Here is a 25,188-nt window from a genome sequence, read left to right on the forward strand (position 1 = left end):
AACAATACACACATCTAAAAAGTAAAGGAATGGAATTAAGAAATATATAAATATTAGGACGAGCAATGTAGGAGTCTGGAGTGTAAATATATTTATAAACTGGGTAGTTCAAGCCCTGAATGCTGATTGGCCGACAGCCGTGGTATATCAGACCGTATACAAAACATTTATTTTACTGCTCTAATTACGTTGGTACGTTAATAGCAATAAGGCAGTTTTAGAACACCTACTCATTCAAGGGTTTTTCTTTATTTGTACTATTTTCTACATTGTAGAATAACAGTGAAGACATCAAAACTATGAAATAACACATATGGAATCATGTAGTAACCAAATAAGTGTTAAACAAATCAAAATTTATTTTATATTTGAGATTCTTCAAATAGCCACCCTTTGCCTTGATGATAGATTTGCACACTCTTGGCATTCTCTCAACCAGCTTCATAAGGTAGTCACCTGGAATGCATTTCAAATAACAGATGTTCTTTCTTAAAAGTTAATTTGTGGAATTTCTTTCCTTCTTAATGCGTTTGAGCCAATCAGTTGTGTTGTGACAAGGGAGGGGTGGTATACAGAAGATAGCCCTATTTGGTAAAAGACCAAGTCCATATTATGGCAAGAAGAGCTCAAATAAGCAAAGAGCAATGACAGTCTATCATTACTTTAAGACATGGTCAGTCAATACGGAACATTTCAAGACCTTTGAACGTTTCTTCAAGTGCAGTCGCAAAAACTATCAAGCGCTGTGATGAAACTGGCTCTCATGAGGACCGCCATAGGTAAGGAAGACCCAGAGTTACCTCTGCTGCAGAGGATAAGTTCATTAGAGTTAACTGCACCTCAGATTGCAGCCCAAATAAATGCTTCACAGAGTTCAAGTAACAGACACATCCCAACATCAACTTTTCAGAGGAGAATCAGGCCTTCATGGTCAAATTGCTGCAAAGAAACCACTACTAAAGGACACCAATAAGAAGAAGAGACTTGCTTGGGCCAAGAAAACACAAGCAATGGACATTAGACCGGTGGAAATCTGTCCTTTGGTCTGATGAGTCCAAATTTGATATTTTGGGTTCCAACCGCAGTGTCTTTGTGAGACACAGAGTAGGTGAACGGATGATATCCACATGTGTGGTTCCCACCGTGGAGCATGGAATAGATGGTGTGATGGTGTGGGGGTACTTTACTTATGACACTGTCTGGGATTTCTTTAGAATTCAAGGCACACTTAACCAGCATGGCTACCACAGCATTCTGCAGCGATATGCCATCCCATCTGGTTTGGTGTTAGTGGGACTATCATTTGTTTTTCAACAGGACAATGACCCAACACACCTCCAGGCTGTGTAAGGGCTATTTGACCAAGAAGGAGAGTGATGGAGTGCTGCATCAGATGACCTGGCCTCCACAATCACCCGACCTCAACCCAATTGAGATGGTTTGTGATGAGTTGGACCGCAGAGTGAAGGAAAAGCAGCCAACAAGTGCTCAGCATATGTGGGAACTCCTTCAAGACTGTTGGAAAAACATTCCTCATGAAGCGGTTTGAGAGAATGCCAAGAGTGTGCAAAGCTGTCAAGGCAAAGGGTGGCTACTTTGAAGAATCTAAAATCTAAAATATATTTTGATTTGATTGAACACTTTTACTACATGATTCCATGTGTTATTTCATAGTTTAGATGTCTTCACTATTATTCTACAATGTAGAAAATAGTCAAATAAAGGAAAACCCTTGAATGAGTAGGTGTTCTAAAACTTTTGACCAGTAGTGAAGGTATCCAAACCTTTGACTGGTACTGTACAACAGCTCTGCAGGAGACATAATTTTTTTTTTTGTGGAATAGCCCTGTAGTTTAACAAAGCTAGATTCGGATCTGTCTGAGTTGAGAGCTTTCTCAAGCAGTAGTTTCACTGTTTTGGCACCATTCTCGACTAACCCATTAGACTGTGGGTACAGTGGGCTGGATGTGACATGCTTGAACCCGTACAGTTTAGCAAAATCACTGAAAGCTGAACTGTGAGGCGTTGTCCGTACGGACTACCTCTGCGACCCCATGACGAGCAAAGAATGACTTAATGTGAGTTATCACCTGACTAGCAGTAGTGTCCTTCAGCAAAGCTCTCTGGGTAATGAGAGTAATAGTCCATCATTATACAACGGGTGGGTCTAATCCTGAATGCTGATTGGTTAAAACCACATTCCAGCCAGTGTCTAGCCTCGACACCACCGCTTGTGACACTCCTTCCCAGTTCTTCCTAACCCACCCCTCCGAGCCCAGATACACCCCAAGCATCTTGAGCCACTCACAGCCCCACTGCAACCCCCCTGGAAGCTGCAGAGGAGCCCTGTCCCTCCTTACCCACCCATCAGGCTCCCTCATCTCCCCACAACATAAGTTACCCACCCATCAGGCTCCCTCATCTCCCCACAACAGAAGTTACCCACCCATCAGGCTCCCTCATCTCCCCACAACAGAAGTTACCCACCCATCAGGCTCCCTCATCTCCCCCACAACAGAAGTTACCCACCCATCAGGCTCCCTCATCTCCCCACAACAGAAGTTACCCACCCATCAGGCTCCCTCCTCTCCCCCACAACAGAAGTTACCCACCCATCAGGCTCCCTCATCTCCCCACAACAGAAGTTACCCACCCATCAGGCTCCCTCATCTCCCCACAACATAAGTTACCCACCCATCAGGCTCCCTCATCTCCCCCACAACAGAAGTTACCCACCCATCAGGCTCCCTCATCTCCCCACAACAGAAGTTACCCACCCATCAGGCTCCCTCATCTCCCCACAACAGAAGTTACCCATCCATCAGGCTCCCTCCTCTCCCCCACAACAGAAGTTACCCGCCCATCAGACAAACATAAAACAAGGGATCTTCTTGGTTTCCCCACTCTGTTTTTCCAACCACAAAAAGAAAGAGCTGGGATCATCCATCTCTCTCAACACGGAAATCTAGCTCTGGGCTTTCCCTACATCCCATCACTGACAGAGAGACTCAAACTTCCCCTTCAGCTGTCCCCACCTCGCCGGTTACATTAAGCAGTCTATACTCTGAAAGGGGTCCAGACAGCTTGTTCCCAATAGTGGGGTCAGTGGGATTGGATAGGGGCCCCTCTACCTCTCTCTCTCTCTCTGACTGGAGGAGAGAAGTGAAATGGTGTGTCTCCTCTGGTCAAAAATACTCACCTTGAGAGACTCCACAGCCTGTTGGAGCTCCTTCAGCTCCTTCTCTCTCTCCTGGAATCTCTGCTGGACCTTCTGCTGACTCATCCCCAGCTGCCTCTGTGGAGAATCACTCTTCAATGAGCTATCAAGCTTTATTTGTCCGGTAGATCAATAGTATAGTAATGGGACATAGGGCCCATAGAGAGGAAGGTCTAAAATCTTGAGGAAGTCCCTTTACCATATGACATTTTCTATGTTGCTATGTGAATGATTATAGTTTTTATGGTAGGTGTACATGTATCAAGGGGTTGAGACTGAACTTTGAACTCTTAAAGGGGCATTCGGAATGATAATAGTGTTTGAGTTCAGAAAATGGTGATACATTGGGAGCAAACCCAATATACTCAAGGTTTGTGTTCATATTTGTTCTGCCGTGGATTGATTTCATTTGAATGATCTCATATTCAAACATCCTTAGTTCCTACTGTATCTTTAATTCTTTGTTTATCAGACAGTCACCAACAAGTAGTTCTGGTCTTACCTGTTTCTCAGTCCTCTCTGCTGCAGCTGACACTGTATCATGGCCTTTATGTTCATCCATTGTACACAGATAACAGATACACTGCTGATCGGTACGACAGTAAACCTCCAGCAGTTTGTCATGATGAGAGCAGATCTTCTCCTGTAGTTGTGCGGTGGCTTTGACCAGCTTGTGCTTCTTGAAAGCAGGAAATTCATAGTGAGGTTGGAGGTGAGTCTCACAGTAAGAGGCCAGACACACCAGACAGGACATGAGGGCTTTCTGCTTTCTGGTCCCAGTGCAGAAATCACACGCCACATCTCCAGGTCCAGCATAACACAGAGCAGGAGGTGGAGCAGCCTGGAGTCCTGTCTCCTTCAGTTTCTCCACCAACTCAGCCAACATGTTATTTTTCCTCAGATTAGGCCTTGGAGTGAAGGTCTCTCTGCACTGAGGACAGCTATAGACCCCTTTCAGATCATCCTGATCCCAGCTTTCTTTAATACAGCCCATACAGTAGCTGTGTCCACAGGCAGTAGTCACCGGATCCTTCAGTAGATCCAGACAGATGGAGCAACAGAACAGTTCCTGATTCTCTGCCATTTTGGTGCTCTCTCCCGTAGGTTAAGCAATGGCAGTGTCAAAGATAACTTTCTGTTTCATGGAACTCTACACCAGAGGACAGGGAGGGGCTTCCTCTTGACTGTGTACTCTGTATGTAGAGGGGGTGTGGTTTCTTTGATAAGGAAGTGTGACAGAGTGTTGGGTAGTAGCCAGAGATGTTCAGTATTTCTCTTACATCTATTTGAAATACGTATTTTAATTACTTCTGAGTATTTTGTCATTTGAATCACACTGGGCTGAACTAAACTTTTCAAAATATTAAGTACTTTTCTATACCATTTTTTTTTATTGTGATTCACATTTTGCATTAATTGAAAGTCGCTCTGGATAAGAGTGTCTGCTAAATGATTACAATGTAAATGTAAATGCAAAAATGTATAATTGCAATCACTGAAAAACTCAATTTAAAGGGATTCTTCGGGATTTAGGCAGTGAAGCCATTTATCTATTTCCCCAGAGTCAGATGAACTCATGGACACCATTTTAATGTCTCTGCATCCTGTATGAAGGAAGTTTGTAGTAGTTTTGGGAGCCAATGCCAACTAGCGTTAGCGCAATGACTGGAAGTCTATGTCACACCCTGGCTCTGGGACTCTATTTGTTGAGCCAGGGTGTGTTCATTCTATGTGTTTATTTTCTATGTTGGGGGTTCTAGTTCTTCATTTTCTATGTTTGCCTGAGTGACTCCCAATCAGAGGCAACGAGTTCAGCTGTTGGCTGGTTGTCTCTGATTGGGAGCCATATTTAAACTGTCTGTTTTTCACTTTGTGTTTGTGGGTTTTTGTTCCGTGTTGGTCATTGTTACCAAGGACGTTACGAGTCGTTTGTTGTTTTGTTTTGTTTTGTTTCGTGCTTTAATTAAATAAAGTAACATGTTCGTTCATCACGCTGCGCATTGGTCTACTTCTCTCCCTGACGATCGTGACAGTCTATGGCATGCTAGCAGTTACTATAGACTTCATAGCGCTAATGCTAGTTAGAAACTTCCTTCAAACTGTAGAGACAAATAAATGGTTCCATTCATTGATTTTTAGAAAATGTTCAGGTCATTGTTTGTTTTCAGTAGAAAGTCCAAATACATTATTTTTCAGATGTTGGGGGTAAAACTGGCAAAGCTATAATGTTTATTTATGCTCCATAAAGTTGTCCTAGAATCTGTTGTTACCCTGACCTCTCCCACAGATTCCATCAGGTTACTACATTCAGACCATGACCTCTAACCTCCACCTGAACAGCTTCCTCCTGCCCATCGGTGCCATGAACGTCATCAGCATCCTACCTCTGCTGCTGCTGGCCCCTCTCATGGAGTGTGTCACCTCCTGCTACCTGTCCATGGAGAAAACACCCTTCTCCCACGCCAGAGTCATCAGTAAGCACACACACACACACACACACAGAGAAAGACACACACACACACACACACACACCCTACTGGTGTACCTACCCCCTACTGGTGTATTAGAGACAGACAAGAGACGTTTGAACCAAATGAATGCTTCTTTCTCTTCCCAGTCTTCCTCTCTTCTCTGTTCCAGGCTCTGTGATCTCCTTCCACCTGACACCCAGTCATATCAGAGGCATCTCCCTGCACTTCCTCACCCTGTGGATATACTGCTACATAGATGACTGGAAATAGCTGATTCATTGTGTCAATCAATTCAATAACAGAGCAATTCCAATGTCATGATTTTGACTTTTGTATTGAAAGATCACATTGATTCAGTAATTGATTCAGAATACAGAATTGTTTGGATTCATACATGTACATGGGTGATTTAAATATTCTCATCTGATCATAAATGGATCAACAATGATCCCAGTTTCTGATTTGACTGGTTTGCCAGTACTACAGTTTACATCAAGAGAAAAAGAGACACATTTCCAGAGGATTGCAACAGCCAAGAGGTGATCAGGTAGACAGTAAAAGTCTGAAGCCTGAGTGTCAGTCTGTATGTGCCATCATGCCATCTGTTTAGCAAGACCACTAACAGATCTGGGACCAGGCTACAAAGAATGTGCTATGTCTAAAGATTTATTTTCTTACAATAATGTTAAAAAAGTGGAATTGAACCAGATCATAGCCCTATTGGAAGACTGTTACAGTTTTTTACAATCACTTTGGCACTAATTTCAGAACCTTGACGTCATTTTTCAAAACTCTAGACACAAAACTCAAAACGGTCATCACTTGTAACACAGGCTGTTTCAATGTTCAAAACATTGCATTGTGCATTCATATCTTTAAAGAACTCTTGCACTTGCACAATCATTGGTTCAAAAACAAATGTATTGTGAAATACCAATGAAACGTTAATTTAGATCACCCACACACAAGCAACCGATAGTTTCACTGTGTCATTGTACGAACAATCATTAAATATTGTAGTACAAAATAAGTGATACATGTTTCATTATGGTACTACATGTAAATACATCCCTGTAAAAGTACTGCAGTAATAGAGAGAATACTACAGACACAGTGGAATCATTGAACAAAATCTGAAATATATTGATGAAAAACAATACAGTACTGTAAAACATCAAATGCAGTGTTCCTCAACTTGCTTGCTTGTACTGTAAAAAGCAAAACATAGGAGTGATTACTGTACTTCTACATTTTCATCAACTCTGTCTTGTGGATTTGGCCACAGGTTCTCATCTACATCACAATGGATGTTTTCATTAGCCAAACATCTTGGAAAAAACCTTCGGGCATGGCGAATCCAGGCCTGACACTGGTCTGCCGTGACGTCATTGCATGCGTCATCCATGGCCTGGAGAAGAGTGACTTGTTCATGAGGGCGCCTATCATAAACCTTCCATCTCCATGTGGAGAGAAATTCCTCAATCGGGTTAAGGAAAGGAGAGTATGGGGGTAAATACAGGGTGGTAAATTGTGCATGGGCCTGAAACCATGCTTGCACCATATGAGCATGGTGGAACCTGACATTATCCCACACAATGACATAGGTCACACCATCAGCTCTACAGGCCTGATCGAGCTCATCAAGGAAGGTTACAAGGAGAGCTTCTTTATATGATCCAATACGAGGTCTGCGTCCCACCACACCATCTTCTGATATAGCCGCACACATGGTAACTTTGGCCCCACGTTGTCCAGGTACTTGGATGGTTGCCCGCTGGCCAATGAAATTCCGACCTCTTCTCCTTGTTACAAGCAAGCAAGTTGAGGAACACTGCATTTGATGTTTTACATTACTGTATTGTTTTTCATCAATATATTTCAGATTTTGTTCAATGATTCCACTGTGTCTGTAGTATTCTCTCTACTACTGCAGTACTTTTACAGGGATGTATTTACATGTAGTACCATAATGAAATGATCACCTGTTTTGTACTACAATATTTAATGATCGTACGAACAATGACACAGTGAAACTATCGGTTGCTTGTGTGTGAGTGATCTAAATTAACGTTTCATTGGTATTTCACAATACATTTGTTTTTTGAACCAATGATTGTGCAAGTGCAAGATTTCTTTAAAGATATGAATGCACAATGCAATGTTTTGAACATTGGACAGCCTGTGTTACAAGTGATGACCGTTTTGAGTTTTGTGTCTAGAGTTTTGAAAAATGACGTCAAGGTTCTGAAATTAGTGCCAAAGTGATTGTAAAAAACTGTATTAGGGAATTTTATTACAACAGCCATCTTGAAACTGAACATATCAGTCCTCATTTGCTTCACTCTGTCTGCATTTCTTTCAAAAGGCACACGGTATTGTGGTTTTAAAGACACCTGGTGCCTTTTCAGCATGCGTGCAATGGTCGGCAAACTTATGGATTCCACATTGTTAAACATGTCTTCATTGTCTAAGATATGCTGGCGATTTTCTGTAAGGCGAATATCATTTCTGGCCCGAACCAAATCGACCACATCCTGCTCTTGTTGGTCAGTCAGAATTTTGCCTCTGCCTCAATTCTACAGGGAACATTACAGTAAGAAGACACTTGGTCACATCACCTACTCTGTGATACACATTGGTATGCAGTCATTTGACAATTGAGAGTAGCATAATGTTTAGTGCATGCTGACGACTTACCGGTTCTCATTGCGGAAAGTTCTGATTATTGAAGCCACGGTTGACCTTCTGAGGTTTGGTTGTATCATTGTAGCCGCCTCACTCATTGTCATGCCATGATTTATGACATGGGCTACAACTATTGCTCGGATTTCATTGCACTCTTTACTGTTGCTGCCGCTGTCTTGGTCCGTGGCCTTGTCCTCTACCACGTTCCCCCACACCTCTCAAACGAGGCCCACGAACACCTCTCAGAAGTGGTGCTTGTCCCCTGCCATTCCTTTGACCAACACGTCTTCCTCCCACCACTGCTTGACCTCTATTGTGACCTGGATCACCTGCCGGCTCCATGTTCCAGTACGTATCGCTATGTTGTTGCAAGTGGATCCCAATCAATTCTTTATATACTCGTTCCACAACGTGAACTCAATCATCAGTAACGAGTTGGCAGAATTGGATAAGCAATTACAAGGGCCTGTATCCATACAGTGCAGTACTGTCAATACTGTAAATAGTCTGAAAAGGTGGTACATGGGACCATAGAAACGGTGTCTGATAAAGAATGATGATTAAATATTACATCCATAGATAATGTAGTCTAATTGGTTCATGCTCCACGCTAATTGGTGACAATGAATCTCGTTACTTTGAAACTTTCATGATCTAAACATGGAATATTGTTTGTCTGTTTCCATACAACTATGCATTAAGAGTAATGCAACAGTTACTTATCATTTTGAGCAGTTGTATCAATTGATAGTTGGATAATTGTAATGAAATGAATAGACACTCATCTGAAATGTAATGTGTGAATTGCCTTTTGAAATAGTAGTACTTTGATGTTAAAGTTGTGTCATATTGAACAGGTGATTTTTGTTAAATGAACAAATGATCTTAGTTTTATGTGTATTGTATCCAAGCAATTGAAAAATGTGTTAGAGTTTTGAAAAATGTGCATTTTGATCATTGGTTGTGAGTTTTGTGTCTAGAGTTATGAAAAATGACGTCAAGGTTCTGAAATTAGTGCCAAAGTGATTGTAAAAAACTGTAATATTCTAATGAGGCAACCACTAACATTACAGTATGATGTTCTAATATTCAAATGAGGCAACCACTAACATTATAGTATGATATTCTAATGAGGCAACCACTAACATTACATTATGATGTTCTAATATTCTAATGAGGCAAACACTAACATTACAGTATGATATTCTAATATTCTAATGAGGCAACACTAACATTACAGTATGATATTCTAATGAGGCAACCACTAACATTACAGTATGATGTTCTAATGAGGCAACCACTAACATTACAGTATGATATTCTAATATTCTAATGAGGCAAACACTAACATTACAGTATGATATTCTAATATGCTAATGAGGCAACCACTAACATTACAGTATGATATTCTAATATGCTAATGAGGCAACCACTAACATTATAGTATGATATTCTAATGAGGCAACCACTAACATTACAGTATGATATTCTAATATTCTAATGAGGCAAACACTAACATTACAGTATGATATTCTAATATGCTAATGAGGCAACCACTAACATTACAGTATGATGTTCTAATATTCAAATGAGGCAACCACTAACATTACAGTATGATGTTCTAATGAGGCAACCACTAACATTACAGTATGATATTCTAACGAGGCAACCACTAACATTACAGTATGATGTTATAATATTCTGAGGCAACCACTAACATTACAGTATGATATTCTAATATTCTAATGAGACAACCACTAACATTACAGTATGATGTTCAAATGAGGCAACCACTAACATTACAGTATGATATTCTAATGAGGCAACCACTAACATTACAGTATGATGTTATAATATTCTGAGGCAACCACTAACATTACAGTATGATATTCTAATATTCTAATGAGACAACCACTAACATTACAGTATGATGTTCAAATGAGGCAACCACTAACATTACAGTATGATGTTCTAATATTCTAACGAGGCAACCACTAACATTACAGTATGATGTTCTAATGAGGCAACCACTAACATTACAGTATGATGTTCTAATGAGGCAACCACTAACATTACAGTATGATATTCTAATGAGGCAACCACTAACATTACAGTATGATGTTATAATATTCTAATGAGACAACCACTAACATTACAGTATGATGTTCTAATATTCTAAAGCCAGTGAGCAAATCTCCAATCTCCACCCTATTCCCTATGTAGTGCACTACTTTAGATCTGGTCAGAAGTAGCCTAGTGCACTACGTAGGGAACAGGGTGTCATTTGGGCCAGATTCAGTAACTCCCCTGGGTATGAATTCTCTATCTTATCTGTCTTCTATATGATGTTCTCCTCTCCTCCTCTCTTCTCTCCTCTATTCACTCTATTCTATCATCCACACCACATGCCAGCTTCAACACAATCCATTTACAAGTTAAAGACACACCTTGGAATAAATAGCAAAGGAAAACTACTACTAGATGTATTTTTTATTTCCCATCACCATGAATCATATTTAATAACTGAACAGTAGCAGACCTAACTTCATCTGTTCCTGACTCTAGATGGTTCATTTAAAAAACCATCAATCTCCAATGATATTAAAGTACAATTCTGAACATTACTGATATACTGAGTGGCAAGTCAAGATATCTGCTGGGTTTTTATTGTTTGGTTAATACCACCACCTGCTGGACAGGTTTAATATTGCTTGACTGAGCAGTATGGGAGAATAAAAGATGCCAAATTTAGGGCCGGTTTCCCGGACATCTCCATTGAACATGCTTTTTAGTCTAGGACTAGGCTTCATCTGTGTCCGGGAAACCGGCCCATATAGTTCAAATAGCAAGTAAGTAACACTACCTGTTCCATGATACTGAGGAAAATGACATTGAGACAGAGAACCAATTGAGAAAACATTTCAATGGTTCTGAATGACAACCAACATACATTAACAGCATACATCATGATTAATGTGAATATATAAGATTAAAACATTGCACTTAAAAAAATATGAATGCATTGAATTGTAATTCATAACATCTTCTGAAGATCAAATCAATCAAATCATTGTACATCAAAACAGAGCAGAATGAATCATCACATCTGGGGACCATCACCACCAGCATGACTAGTATCTATGTGGACCCTACTACAGTTTAACCAGCTCAGCTATAGACTACACCAGCATGACTAGTATCTATGTGGACCCTACTACAGTTTAACCAGCTCAGCTATAGACTACATCAGCATGACTAGTATCTATGTGGACCCTACTACATTTTACATTTGAGCAGACGCTCTTATCCAGAGCGACTTACAGTTAGTGAATACATATTTTTTTTATACTGCCTCCCCGTGGGAAACAAACCCACAACTCTGGCGTTGCAAACACCATGCTCTATCAACTGAGCTAAATCCCTGCCGGCCATTCCCTCCCCTACCCTGGACAACGCTGGGACAATTGTGCGCCGCCCATGAGTCTCCCGGTCGCGGCTTGCTGCGACAGAGCCTGGATTCGAACCAGGATCTCTAGTGGCACAGTTAGCACTGCGATGCAGTGCCTTAGACCACTGCGCCACTCAGGAGCTCACTACAGCTTAACCAGCTCAGCTATAGACTACACCAGCATGACTAGTATCTATGTGGACCCTACTACAGTTTAACCAGCTCAGCAGTACCATTATAGAGCCAAAACCCAGGATAGAGGGGCTGAGTGAATGTGGTCTGGACTCTGTGGAGGAGGGTCATTGTGTCAGAGACACTGTAGAAGGACAGAGTACCTGCCTTGTGATCCAGGTCCACTCCTACTCTGGAGGACTGAGGGCCTGCTACTTTAGTCCCAACATCATTGTGTCTGAACCAATAACCACCACTAGCACACACTAAACACCAGGACTTGTCATTGAGTCCAAATCCACCATCTGTCTCTGTTCTGCTGATGTCTTTATATGAGACTGCTGTAATAACACACCACCCACTCCACTCCACCTCCCAGTAACAGCGTCCAGACAGACCCTCTCTACACAGAACCTGGTAGTGGTTTGTGAATCTGAACGGATGGTCAGGATATGGTTGGACTTGGTCTGTATAGGTCACCTTTCTGTTCCCTTCAGACAGAGAGAGGTGTGTGCCTGCTGTGTTTGGGTCAAGTGTGAGCTGACAGGAATCTGGGAGAAGAGCAGAGCAGAGACCAATGAGGGGAGTTAGAACAATAAGTTAAGTCAGATACTGTATCTACCCTGTCTTTGATTAGAGCACAGCAGAGATCAAATCAGAGAAATATGAGGAGTCAGATAGATACCCAGTCTTTGATTAGATCTACTATTGCTATATATTTCTAGAGGGATTGTTAGGAGTGTCAGTAAAAAGAGACTGTTAGTTACTTCAGAATAAAGAGACTCACATTGTAAGTACTGTTCTCTGGTATTGGGCTCTGGAGGCAGTACAACATCCACTATATTCACTACAGACACACAAAAACATTCACAGAGAGAGGGAATGTTATCATCATACCATATTCCACATGTATATGACTAATAGGGAACTTTCAATGGTCTAAAGTTGATGTTCTTATTATTTTCAACACACCTGTAGTGGAGATCTTGGTCCATTCTCCTTTAAGGACGTCTTCTAGTTTCTCTCTCAGTTCAGACACAGTCTTACTCACATCTCCAAAGTACTGAAGAGGACGGACAACGATGCTGGGTAAGTCTGAAGATACACTGGTACCGGAGAGAGACTGATAACTCTGGAGAGAGAGAGAGAGAGAGAGAGAGAGAGAGACTGATAACTCTGGAGAGAGAGAGAACAGAACCAAATGATTGAGAGTTTCACATTGAGTTTTAATTTTCATATCACATGTATCAAGGCAGTTTAGTTACCTGGAGGAAATGGATGTGATCCTCTGTGTGTGAGAGCTGCTCCAGCTCAGTGCTTCTCTTCCTCAGCTCAGCTATCTCCTGCTCCAGTTGCTCCAGGAGTCCTTCAGCTTGACTCACTTGAGCCTTCTCTTGGGCTCTGATCAGCTCCTTCACCTCAGAGCGCCTTCTCTCAATGGAGCGGATCAGTTCGGTAAAGACCTTATCACTGTCCTCCACTGCTGCCTGTGCAGAGCGCTGTTGACAGAGAGAGAGAGAGAGACTGACTTGACTTACTTTAATGAGCCATCCTCATTACACTAACACCCCCCCCTCCTAAAAACATATTGCGTGTCACCACAACCTCTACACAATCACATTATACAGTACCCAACACCACCGTACAATACACCATCCAGCACCACATTCCAAACGTCCATCCAACCCCTCCTCTCCAGCCGTACAGACAGCCCCCCTGAGCCCCCATACCTCCTGAGACATCTCCACACTGTTGATCATTTTGTACAACTCAAACTCAACGCTAAGGCGTCAACAGTAATGGCATTACCCTGGCAATACAGAAAAAACATGATGAACAGTCTATCATTGCAGAAAACGGACACCCCTCCCCAACTCCCAGGTCAACCCGAGCCAACCAGCTATTGGTGTCCAGGGCTCCATGTAATACCCTCCACTGGAGGACCCCTGACCTTTCCAGCACTGGGAGCTTATCCACACAGAGTAATGCCACAGGCCTCCAGTTATTTATGTTGATCAAATCCCCTTTATTGGGCAGGAGAGTCAAAGCCTCCCGTCTACAGCTTAGCGACAGCTCCCCCACCCCGACGCACTCACACAACACACGTCCTGTCCAATAACTTCCCAGACCTTTAAAAAAAAAATCAGAGGCAGACTGTCTGAGAGACGGCAGCTGAGAGTTTGTGAAAGGCCAGGGAAATGTCAATTTGATTTCTCTGTGACAGAGAGTTTGGAAAGGTCTGTGAGCAGAACCTGAGAACAACCAGGATCACAGAGTTCTGCCCTCTATAAATCAGAGTACAACTCCACAGCCTCATCTCCCCACAACAGAAGTTACCCACCCATCAGGCTCCCTCATCTCCCCCACAACAGAAGTTACCCACCCATCAGGTTCCCTCATCTCCCCACAACAGAAGTTACCCACCCATCAGGCTCCCTCATCTCCCCACAACAGAAGTTACCCACCCATCAGGCTCCCTCATCTCCCCACAACAGAAGTTACCCACCCATCAGGCTCCCTCATCTCCCCCACAACAGAAGTTACACACCCATCAGGCTCCCTCATCTCCCCCACAACAGAAGTTACCCACCCATCAGGCTCCCTCATCTCCCCCACAACAGAAGTTACCCACCCATAAGGCTCCCTCATCTCCCCCACAACAGAAGTTACCCACCCATCAGGCTCCCTCATCTCCCCCACAACAGAAGTTACCCACCCATCAGGCTCCCTCATCTCCCCACAACAGAAGTTACCCACCTATCAGGCTCCCTCATCTCCCCCACAACAGAAGTTACCCACCCATCAGGCTCCCTCATCTCCCCCACAACAGAAGTTACCCACCCATCAGGCTCCCTCATCTCCCCCACAACAGAAGTTACCCACCCATCAGGCTCCCTCATCTCCCCACAACAGAAGTTACTCCCCCTTCTGCTGTCCCCACCTCTCCCAAAAGCCTTGGAAGCTTGAGCAAAAAGTGACATCTTGGAAGAGCTTTACATGGAATTTCCAATAGGACACCTGCCTGGGCCCTGGTGAAACAGAGAACTGAGCCCTGTACTAGGTGCAGACACATTTTGGAAAGCAAAGACAAGGTCAATGATTTTGGCTCTAACCACTAACAACCTACCCTTACACACCTATTTTGCTACCCCTGCACTAAGATTTGTGCCATGGCTCAGCACCTGCGCCCCCTTACACCAGACCCCCAATACACTTCATTAATCACATCACTGTGTGTCTCTTGCAAAAAAATCATGTTTAAATGTTTTTGTTTGACTTATTCCCCCAGTCTCTGCCGCCGTTCATGTTAAGGAAGTCTAACCGTGAAATCTCCATAAGAGGTGGGAGGGAAATCACCACAATCAGAAACCAGTAGAGAAGCCCATAAAGCCACCATGCCAGAAAAAAACATCAATTTAAGCAGATTCTGAAGACATGCCCTTAAGAACCCATGACCCATTTTCTCAGCCTATACCGCTTCCTGGGTGAGAGGACACTAAACCCCTCATTCTTCATCACGTGTTGTACTGACCTTACAAACCTTCCAGGGTCAATAAAATAAGACTCCGACAGAACCTTATTTTTCCCCTTTAGTCTCCATCAGGAACCTATAAAGTTCTCTCACCGTATATACTGGGCCCTCAGCCTGACTGTCTGTCAGCTCTGGATCCAATGAGCCGTCTGAAAACGAGACGCCTTGTCCTCCGCTCCCGCAGACTCACCTCCCCCCTCTTCCGCCTCCTCCATTGGCAAGGTATTGTCCTCCTCCTCCCCAGTCTCTGCCCCCCTGCACTTCCCCCCTGATCAGTGCCTCTTCCCCAATGACAGGCAATATTTCCTGGGATGAGCCCACCAAGCCTTTGCCCACCGGAGTCTCTGTTACTACAGAAACCTGCCTCAGCTCATGTAGCCCAGCTGCAACCCTCCCCACCACCGCTTTCTCCACGGCCTGCGCACCACCACTTGGCCATGCACTACTACCGTGTAGCTCAGTTGGTAGAGCAGGGCGCTTGCAATGCCAGGGTTGTGGGTTCGTTTCCCATGGGGGGACAGTATGAAAATGTATGCACTCACTAACTGTAAGTCGCTCTGGATAAGAGCATCTGCTAAATGACTAAAATGTAAAAAATGTACTCTCCTCCCTCCTGGTACCCCTGCCATTTATTTTGCAATTCTGAGTAATCACTACTTTAGTAAGGATTAGTAAGAAAAAACACTTTATTCAGTACTACTGCAGTTGCTTAATAATTCCAATAGATGGCAGCATAAGACCATGAATGACATTTCAGAAGATTAGTTTAGTTCTCTCCCTGGATACACCACCACTCCACCTCACAGGAAAACTCCTGCCTGAGCTTTTTACTGTCCCTTTCCACACTGCTAACGCAAGAGGAAGGACTGAAAACACATTACTGTGAAGTAATATAATGATGATTCATGTTTATTATTACCTGTTTTTATGGACATGTTTTGAAATTATACTTCATTACTATAATGATTATCAATAAGCCTGAAAATTAATTCAGTCACCTCTGGTCGACAAAAACGTATTTTCCTAGTACATTAATTGTCAAATTCATCAACCAGCATCGAGCACTCTGCCTTCTCACGCAAGCGAGGGGCATGTTGAGGTAAATATGCTAACCGCGACCGTTGTATTATGTAATTTATTGGTGGGCTGGAAGATGCAGTGTTTTTCCTTTTCTATTCAGAGGCTATTTACTCCCAATATGAGATAATTTTATATAGAAGGTTTTTATAATGCATGTTTACTAGGGTTGAGGTTAGCGAATCTGAGTAGGGATTATTTGGCAGGGGTTCAATACATGTCCTACCTATCAATCATATTGCTGCTTGTAGCCTATAACTGATGATCCCCACACTAGAAACACCGAAAACTATCTGTGCTAGCAAACCCTGTGTTCCACCCCTCCCCTGTGTAACCTTGAAGTTTGTTAAGAAACAAACACTTGTCTACGAAAAGAGACAAGTTTAACGGATTCCGCTTGGCACCCAGCCGAGAGCACACGAAAACCACTTGCAAATTTACCAAAACTAACCAACTACTTGCGGTCTGTTCGTAAGCAATAAACGGAGGCAGATTAGCCACCAAAACTCTTATCGAAAGAGGCGAAATCTGCACCAACACACCCCTCACAAAAATCCCACTCGCAACAAGACAAACCTTTTTCATTAACACAACCACCGCCTTGTTCATTCTGGATGCAGAGTGCAGATGTTCCGCTCCAACCTGTTCGCCGACCATGAGCAAAACTTCCTCCACACCTTTCTCCAGAACGCACCCGAAGCGACAGCGTTTCTTCTCCACTCGGTTGAGGCCATCACGCCGCCCTAACAAACTACCCCTACTCCCCCCTCAACTCTAAACGATAAACAGTGGAAACCAATAAACAAACCCTCCACCATGAGAAAATACATTCAGAAAATACGCAAGAATCAAAAGAAAAAAGAATAGTAGCCCTACTCACGAACCACAAATCTCTCACACAACCAACTTCTTCTTCTATGATATAATGGCGGTCCACAAACCAACGTTAAAGGTGCATGCCACCACCTACTGTGCTGGAGTGTGTGGTCAATCACGGTTTCCAACATTTCTAAATCCTCCTACCTAACTCAGTACTTCTGAGAAAATAAAGAAGAGCCCTACTAACTTCTAATAGACCCTCCCCCATCCCCAAAATCCCTTCCAACCCCCCAAAACCCGTCCAACCTCAATGACCCTACACTTCAATCTTTCCCTCTCTTCAACATACTTACAACAATATAACAACACATGCTCCACCGTTTCATCGACCATACCCTCCAGACACAAACCATTCCCATGCTTGCCAACCAGATGTAATGACGAGATCAATGTACAATGTCCTAAGCGCAATTGAGTAAACACCACCTCTTCCTTCCTAATCTGACCTTTGAATCTTGGTCCATCGACCTTTCTGTAAAACTGTAAACTATTCATATAAATGCCGGCCCTTGTGCTCAGAGTACCATCTCTTCTGCCACACATCTATCAAAATGGCTCTGATCTTACATTTGGCCTCACCTCTACCCAGTGGAACATTAATATCAATTATATCTCGTTTCAAAGCTCTTTTAGCTAACTGGTCTACAATTTCATTCCCTTCCACACCCGAATGTGCTGGGACGCAGCAGAATCTCACTACTACACCTATTCTCTCAATTCTCCATAATAACATTAATACCTCCAATAGCAGGTAACTCCTATTAGATTTACCAGATGATAAACTATTCAATACAGACAGAGAATCTGAGCATACTATAATTCACCCACTGGAGGGCAACTATTATCACCAACAGTTCAACTGAGTATACTGACAGTTCATCTGTTAGTCTTCTACATATCTGCACATCAAATTCAGGAACGTAAACGCCTGCTCCTGTGAGCCCACTATCTGGGTCCTTGGATCAGTCTTTGAAAAGCATTAAAAAAGCATAAAAACTTTTACCAATGTAATTGTCAACCAGTTTCACTATATCACTGACTTCAAACCAATCTTTCCTTTTCTCTACCAAGGTTGGATCAACAACAGGGTCTGGGAGTAACCATGGAGGAACATCCCCTATCACCACAGAAGGGCCAACCTCCAACTCCCTCAAACCACTCTCATCAGCAAGCTTTCGACCTGTCCAACCAAAACCACTGCCTTGTCTACTAGTATATTCCCAACAGTCATCTAGAACAGTAGCAGTGGGATGATCAACCTCACAGCCTTTCAACCCAATAAGATAATGACCATTTTTTACGCTGTATATCCAAAGGCATCTCTCCTGCCTCCACCAGTAAGGCACATACAGATGTTGATTTAAATGCACCAATACATATCCTTAAAGCTATATACTGGATTCTGTCCAGCTTCTGAAGCCAAGTCTTTACCTCTGTTCCATAAACTGTACACCAGTAATCAATTGTCGTCCTGATCAGAGCTCTATAAATATCCATCAACAATTGTCTGTCAGCACCCCATTCATAACCAGAGAACCACACAACCAACTACCGCGGAAGTTAATGAATGAGAGAGACAGAGACATCGTTACAACACTGTACATAGCCATAATATAACGGTTCTTCTTCTTTGGAGTTTAACGGCGGTTGGCATCCAATATGTTGCATTACCGCCCCCAATTGGACTATAATATAAATCCATTATACTTTGTGATACAAAATGGGAAAAGGGGAAATTATAATAATACAAAAAACACCCTTCCAACTAACCCTACACTCATTAAATACCCACTACCCCATTCCACTACTTTGACCCTATCTGCTCCTGCACCATGCCAACGGCCTGGGAGGACGGGACACCACCACTCAACACAACCTGTAACTCTTCTGAAGTCAAATCTCGTATGCCCAAATACTTCTCTGCAGCTGCCACCACAACATCTATTTTCTGTGATTTACATTCCATTTCTGCGGTACAGTTGATAACCATTGCTATGAACGCTAAGAAGCTAACTTTACTGAAGCATATATCACTCGTTGGCCTATCCCTCTGTGCTGGCACAGATCTACTACTCACAGGGATCCTCTCAGGATCTCTCACCCTTGACCCATCCTCCTCTACTTTCTTCACTGCCTCAGCATACGACACCTTCTGCACTACTCTGACTCTAGCCACCTCAACCTGCCTCTCTCGCACCGGACACTTCCAATCCCCAGCAACATGGGCATCCCAACAGTTGACACACACAACTTTATCCACCGAAACTACACAAACCTCTATCCCATGCCCTCCTGCACACTTCCCACATCTTGGAATCTCCCTCCTACAAACTGCTGCAACATGACCATAAACGTTGCACCTGAATCAGCACAGTGGATTCGCCACAAAAGCTCTAACAGGATAACTGATATATCCTAACATGACTTTATCGGGTAAAGACTCAAAACTCAAAAGGACTGACAGTGACTCCTCTGTTTCACCACGCTCAACACGGGGTCTGCACCAAACGGCGGGAATCACAAACACCAGGAATCTTCATCTTCAATTGCTCCACTTCTACACTTAATGCTATCCCAGAAATCACTCCTTTCAATGGTGCCCTGTTCCTAAGAGCAAAGCAAGAAACAGATCATGACCCAAGTTGCGTGACACGGAGCGCCCACTCCCTCTGGTCAGAAGAAACACAAACAAATATCACAAGTCCACTACAGGTTACCTTCACTGATTCAACTGCACCCAACTCCTTTCCCACCCACCCTGAAACCAAAAATTGATCTGCCAAAAGGTATGGATCCACTTTCTCCAAAAATGTAACTCCTACTGCACCAGATTCTTCTTTATCATGTCCATTGATGCCAGGCTCTGGTTCTGAGCTCTTCACCACACCTTCTACCTCACTTAACTCTCCCTCATTCATTTCCATTTCACCTCCAGAACTCGGTCTGACTCAATCTGTTTTCACTTGAATTATAACATTTGAAATGTCTCTATTACTTTGAAACGTTTGTGAGTGTAACGTTTACTGTTAATTTCTGATCATTGATTTCACTTTCGTTTATTATTTATTTAACCTGCTTTGGTAATGTAACATGTTTCCCATGTCAATAAAGCCCATTTAATTGAATTGAGAGAGCGTGAGAGAGAGAGAGCTCTGTTAATGTATAGCGGACATGAGTCACTCATGGTTACTCATGGTCATGTGATGAGGTAGCCCACTTGTGACTTTAAAATCAGTGTCTGCCCAGTAGGGAATCTCCTCTTGGTGTAACATAATAATATATAATATGCCATTTAGCAGACGCTTTTATCCAAAGTGACTTACAGTCATGTGTGCACACATTTTTACATATGCATATATTTTTACAACCCCCAAGATGTTGGTTTCTCCCTCAGTAGACCCGGGTTCATATCCCGTCAGTTACATTAAGCCGTGTGTTCTCTGAAAGGGGTCCTGTTTCCAACAGTGGGGTCAGTGGGATTGGATAGAGGCCTGTCTCTCTCCCTCTCTCTGACTGGAGGAGAGAAGTGAAATGGTGTGTCTCCTCTGGTCAACAATACTCACCTTGAGAGACTCCGCAACCTGTTGGAGCTCCTTCAGCTCCTTCTCTCTCTCCTGGAATCTCTGCTGGACTTTCTGCTGACTCATCCCCAGCTGCCTCTGTGGAGAATCACTCTTCAATGAGCTATCAAGCTTTATTTGTCCACTAGATCAATAGTATAGTAATGTGACATAGGGCACATAGAGAGGAAGGTATATAATCTTGAGGAAGTCACTTTCCAATATTATATTTGTTTATCTTGCTATGTGAAAGATTATAGTTTTTATGGTAGGCGTACACGTATCAAAGGGTTAAGGCTGAACTTTGAACTCTTAAAAGGGCATTCGGAATGATAATAGTGTTTGACTTTAGAAAATGGTGATACATTTGGATCAAACTCAATATACTCAAGGTTTGTGTTCATATTTATTCTGCAGAGGATTGATTTCATTTGAATGATCTCATATTCAAACAGCCTTAGTTCCTACTGTATCTTTAATTCTTTGTTTATCAGACAGTCACCAACAAGTAGTTCTGGTCTTACCTGTTTCTCAGTCCTCTCTGCTGCAGCTGACACTGTATCATGGCCTTTATGTTCATCCATCACACACTGATAACAGATACACTGCTGATCGGTACGACAGTAAACCTCCAGCAGTTTGTCATGATGAGAGCAGATCTTCTCCTGTAGTTGTGCGGTGGCTTTGACCAGCTTGTGCTTCTTCAAAGCAGGAGATTCATAGTGAGATTGGAGGTGAGTCTCACAGTAAGAGGCCAGACACACCAGACAGGACATGAGGGCTTTCCGCTTTCTGGTCCCAGTGCAGACATCACACGCCACATCTCCAGGTCCAGCATAGCACAGAGCAGGAGGGGGAGCAGCCTGGAGTCCTGTCTTCTTCAGTTTCTCCACCACTTCAGCCAACATGTTATTTTTCCTCAGATTAGGCCTTGGAGTGAAGGTCTCTCTGCACTGAGGACAGCTACAGACCCCTTTCAGAACATCCTGATCCCAGCAGCCCTCAATACAGCTCCTACAGTAACTGTGTCCACAGGGAATAACCACCGGCTCCTTCAGTAGATCCAGACAGACAGAACAACAGAACTGGTCCTGGTCCAGCAGAACTCCCTGCTGAGCCATTTGGACGGTTGTTCACTCTCACACAGACAGACGACACAGAGACTCAGATCAGTTTCGTTTCCTCAGAAGAAAGTTTGTGGGACTTCCTGGTTCTGCCAGAAGGGTGGGGTTAGAGGGAGGGAGGGGTTAGAGAGAGAGAGAGAGAGAGAGAGAGAGAGAGAGAGAGAGAGAGAGAGAGAGAGAGAGAGAGAGAGAGAGAGAGAGAGAGAGAGAGAGAGAGAGAGAGAGAGAGAGAGAGAGAGAGAGAGAGAGAGAGAGAGAGAGAGAGAGAACTGTACGCAATGTTAATAGAGACAAAGATTTGTGTTCCTAGGTTAGGGCCCTTAATATGGAATAAATTAAATAGAGTGGTTAGAATATGTAAAGGGTAACAGTTTCTATGAAGTACATATGTATAATGCTTATAATGAATTGTGTAATGCCTTAAACTTATGTGCTATGTCACTAACTATAAGCGTCCATAATAACTAATACGTGGTTGTAAAACTGTACAATGTGTTATAGATAATTAGCTACAATGGGGGAGGGGGGACTTGAAATGGATACAATGTACTGTAGCTGAAATGAATACCGTATGTATTGACTGATCATTGAGAATGATGTAACACTTTACATTACAGTGTGTTTATTGGTGTGTAATTATTCCTGTTAGTCCAGTGGTGTAAACGTACTGTGATGCCTCATTCTTCCACTGTACTAGCAGCAGTAACCCTAGCCAGTAATAAGGCTACTGGAATGGAAAGTGTTACAGGAAATATAAAGGAAGGATTTATACATGTCATCTATGATATACTGTATGTAATGATATGTCTATGTCTTCTATATGGTGTTCTATACTGTATGTAATGATATGTCTATGTCTTCTAGATGGTGTTCTATACTGTATGTAATGATATGTCTATGTCTTCTATATGGTGTTCTATACTGTATGTAATGATATGTCTATGTCTTCTATATGGTGTTCTATACTGTATGTAATGATATGTCTATGTCTTCTATATGGTGTTCTATACTCTATGTAATGATATGTCTATGTCTTCTAGATGGTGTTCTATACTGTATGTAATGATATGTCTATGTCTTCTATATGGTGTTCTATACTGTATGTAATGATATGTCTATGTCTTCTAGATTGTGTTCTATACTGTATGTAATGATATGTCTATGTCTTCTAGATGGTGTTCTATACTGTATGTAATGATATGTCTATGTCTTCTATATGGTGTTCTATACTGTATGTAATGATATGTCTATGTCTTCTAGATGGTGTTCTATACTGTATGTAATGATATGTCTATGTCTTCTAGATGGTGTTCTATACTGTATGTAATGATATGTCTATGTCTTCTATATGGTGTTCTATACTGTATGTAATGATATGTCTATGTCTTCTAGATGGTGTTCTATACTGTATGTAATGATATGTCTATGTCTTCTATATGGTGTTCTATACTGTATGTAATGATATGTCTATGTCTTCTATATGGTGTTCTATACTGTATGTAATGATATGTCTATGTCTTCTAGATGGTGTTCTATACTGTATGTAATGATATGTCTATGTCTTCTAGATGGTGTTCTATACTGTATGTAATGATATGTCTATGTCTTCTATATGGTGTTCTATACTGTATGTAATGATATGTCTATGTGTTCTAGATGGTGTTCTATACTGTATGTAATGATATGTCTATGTCTTCTAGATGGTGTTCTATACTGTATGTAATGATATGTCTATGTCTTCTAGATGGTGTTCTATACTGTATGTAATGATATGTCTATGTCTTCTATATGGTGTTCTATACTGTATGTAATGATATGTCTATGTCTTCTATATGGTGTTCTATACTGTATGTAATGATATGTCTATGTCTTCTAGATGGTGTTCTATACTGTATGTAATGATATGTCTATGTCTTCTGTATGGTGTTCTATACTGTATGTAATGATATGTCTATGTCTTCTATATGGTGTTCTATACTGTATGTAATGATATGTCTATGTCTTCTAGATGGTGTTCTATACTGTATGTAATGATATGTCATTTTACATGACGAGACTTTGGTAGAGTATTTGTTAATACCACACAAATGATGGAAATGGCAGGCTACACTGACAAACTGAGAATCCGAGATCAATAAAAACGACCTTGTCTTGAATCCATCAATAGCCTAGGCCTAGGTGTGTGTAGACACATATTGTAGGCTACAATATGAGGAGGAAATTATACTCCTAAAAATGCTTTCCAGTTTCACTGACTCACCCAATGATGCACAGCTCCCTCACTGGTGATGGCCGATGCACTCATGCCAAAAGCCTACCTCTCTCTCTCTCTTTTGTAAAACAATATTTGGAAGTTGATCAAATATTTTGGTGGCCTACAGCATAGAGTCTAAATAAATGATGAAGTGCAACGCTTGAGAGATGAGAGTTCAGGCTCCTGTTTATCAGAGCAGAGAGGGAGAGAGATCATAGAAAGTGAATCTCATTTGGGTCAACCAAACAACCCAGCATTTTTTAGAGTGTGGGGACAGGTGTAGACACCTTTCAGATCATCCTGATCCCAGCTTTCTTTAATACAGCCCATACAGTAGCTGTGTCCACAGGCAGTAGTCACCGGATCCTTCAGTGGATCCAGACAGACGGAGCAACAGAACAGTTCTAGATTGTCAGCCATTTTAGTGCTTTCACCTGAAGGTTGAGCAACAGGGTGTCAAAGATTACTTTCTGTTTCATGGAACTCTACACCAGAGGACAGGGAGTGGCTTCCTCTTGACTGTGTACTCTGTATCTACAGGTTTTTGGGGGATGGAAGTCAAGCTAAGAAGATGATGTTGCATACAGCTGTGTCCACAGAGAATCGTAACTGGATCCTTTAGTAGATCCAGACAGATCAGACAGCAGAATGGATCTTTTAAAAGGGCCTCTGCTATGTCCATACAACAAAATGCACGGCAGAATTTCAGAGATAACATTAATTTCTTTGAAAGTACGAGTGGTGGGGGAGGCCTTTTAGATCTGTTTGGA

General features: G+C 42.3%; 2 protein-coding genes across 2 annotated transcripts; both read right to left on the reverse strand.

The window, feature by feature from the left end:
• Window positions 1-2,000: 2,000 nt before the first annotated feature.
• On the reverse strand, window positions 2,001-4,338 carry LOC311148675 (E3 ubiquitin/ISG15 ligase TRIM25-like; the record flags this gene model as incomplete). Its single annotated transcript, XM_084185654.1, has 2 exons — window positions 3,720-4,338; window positions 2,001-2,123 (listed from the first exon to the last, which is right to left on the reverse strand). The coding sequence occupies exons 1-2, from the start codon at window positions 4,299-4,301 to the stop codon at window positions 2,001-2,003; spliced, it is 705 nt and encodes a 234-aa protein (XP_084041780.1). The 5' UTR covers window positions 4,302-4,338.
• Window positions 4,339-11,884: 7,546 nt separating this feature from the next.
• On the reverse strand, window positions 11,885-22,224 carry LOC311148979 (tripartite motif-containing protein 16-like). Its single transcript, XM_084186034.1, has 6 exons — window positions 21,565-22,224; window positions 21,044-21,139; window positions 13,258-13,491; window positions 12,965-13,124; window positions 12,780-12,830; window positions 11,885-12,543 (listed from the first exon to the last, which is right to left on the reverse strand). Exons 1-6 carry the CDS (start codon window positions 22,159-22,161, stop codon window positions 12,029-12,031), a joined length of 1,653 nt encoding a protein of 550 aa, XP_084042160.1. The 5' UTR covers window positions 22,162-22,224; the 3' UTR covers window positions 11,885-12,028.
• Window positions 22,225-25,188: the final 2,964 nt, after the last annotated feature.

The sequence above is a fragment of the Coregonus lavaretus genome (genome assembly GCF_964263955.1).
Source record: "Coregonus lavaretus genome assembly, chromosome: 21".
Classification (NCBI taxonomy): Eukaryota; Metazoa; Chordata; class Actinopteri; order Salmoniformes; family Salmonidae; genus Coregonus; species Coregonus lavaretus.

Bases quoted from the DNA above. Each gene is read 5' to 3' on its own strand.
- LOC311148979 (XM_084186034.1), bottom strand. From the start codon at position 22,161: ATGGCTCAGCAGGGAGTTCTGCTGGACCAGGACCAGTTCTGTTGTTCT. The intron at 21,140-21,564 runs GTAAGACCAGAA...GATTCTCCACAG, and splicing joins CAGAGAGGACTGAGAAACAG to AGGCAGCTGGGGATGAGTCA. The intron at 12,831-12,964 runs GTGTGTTGAAAA...TAGTGAATATAG, and splicing joins GACCAAGATCTCCACTACAG to TGGATGTTGTACTGCCTCCA.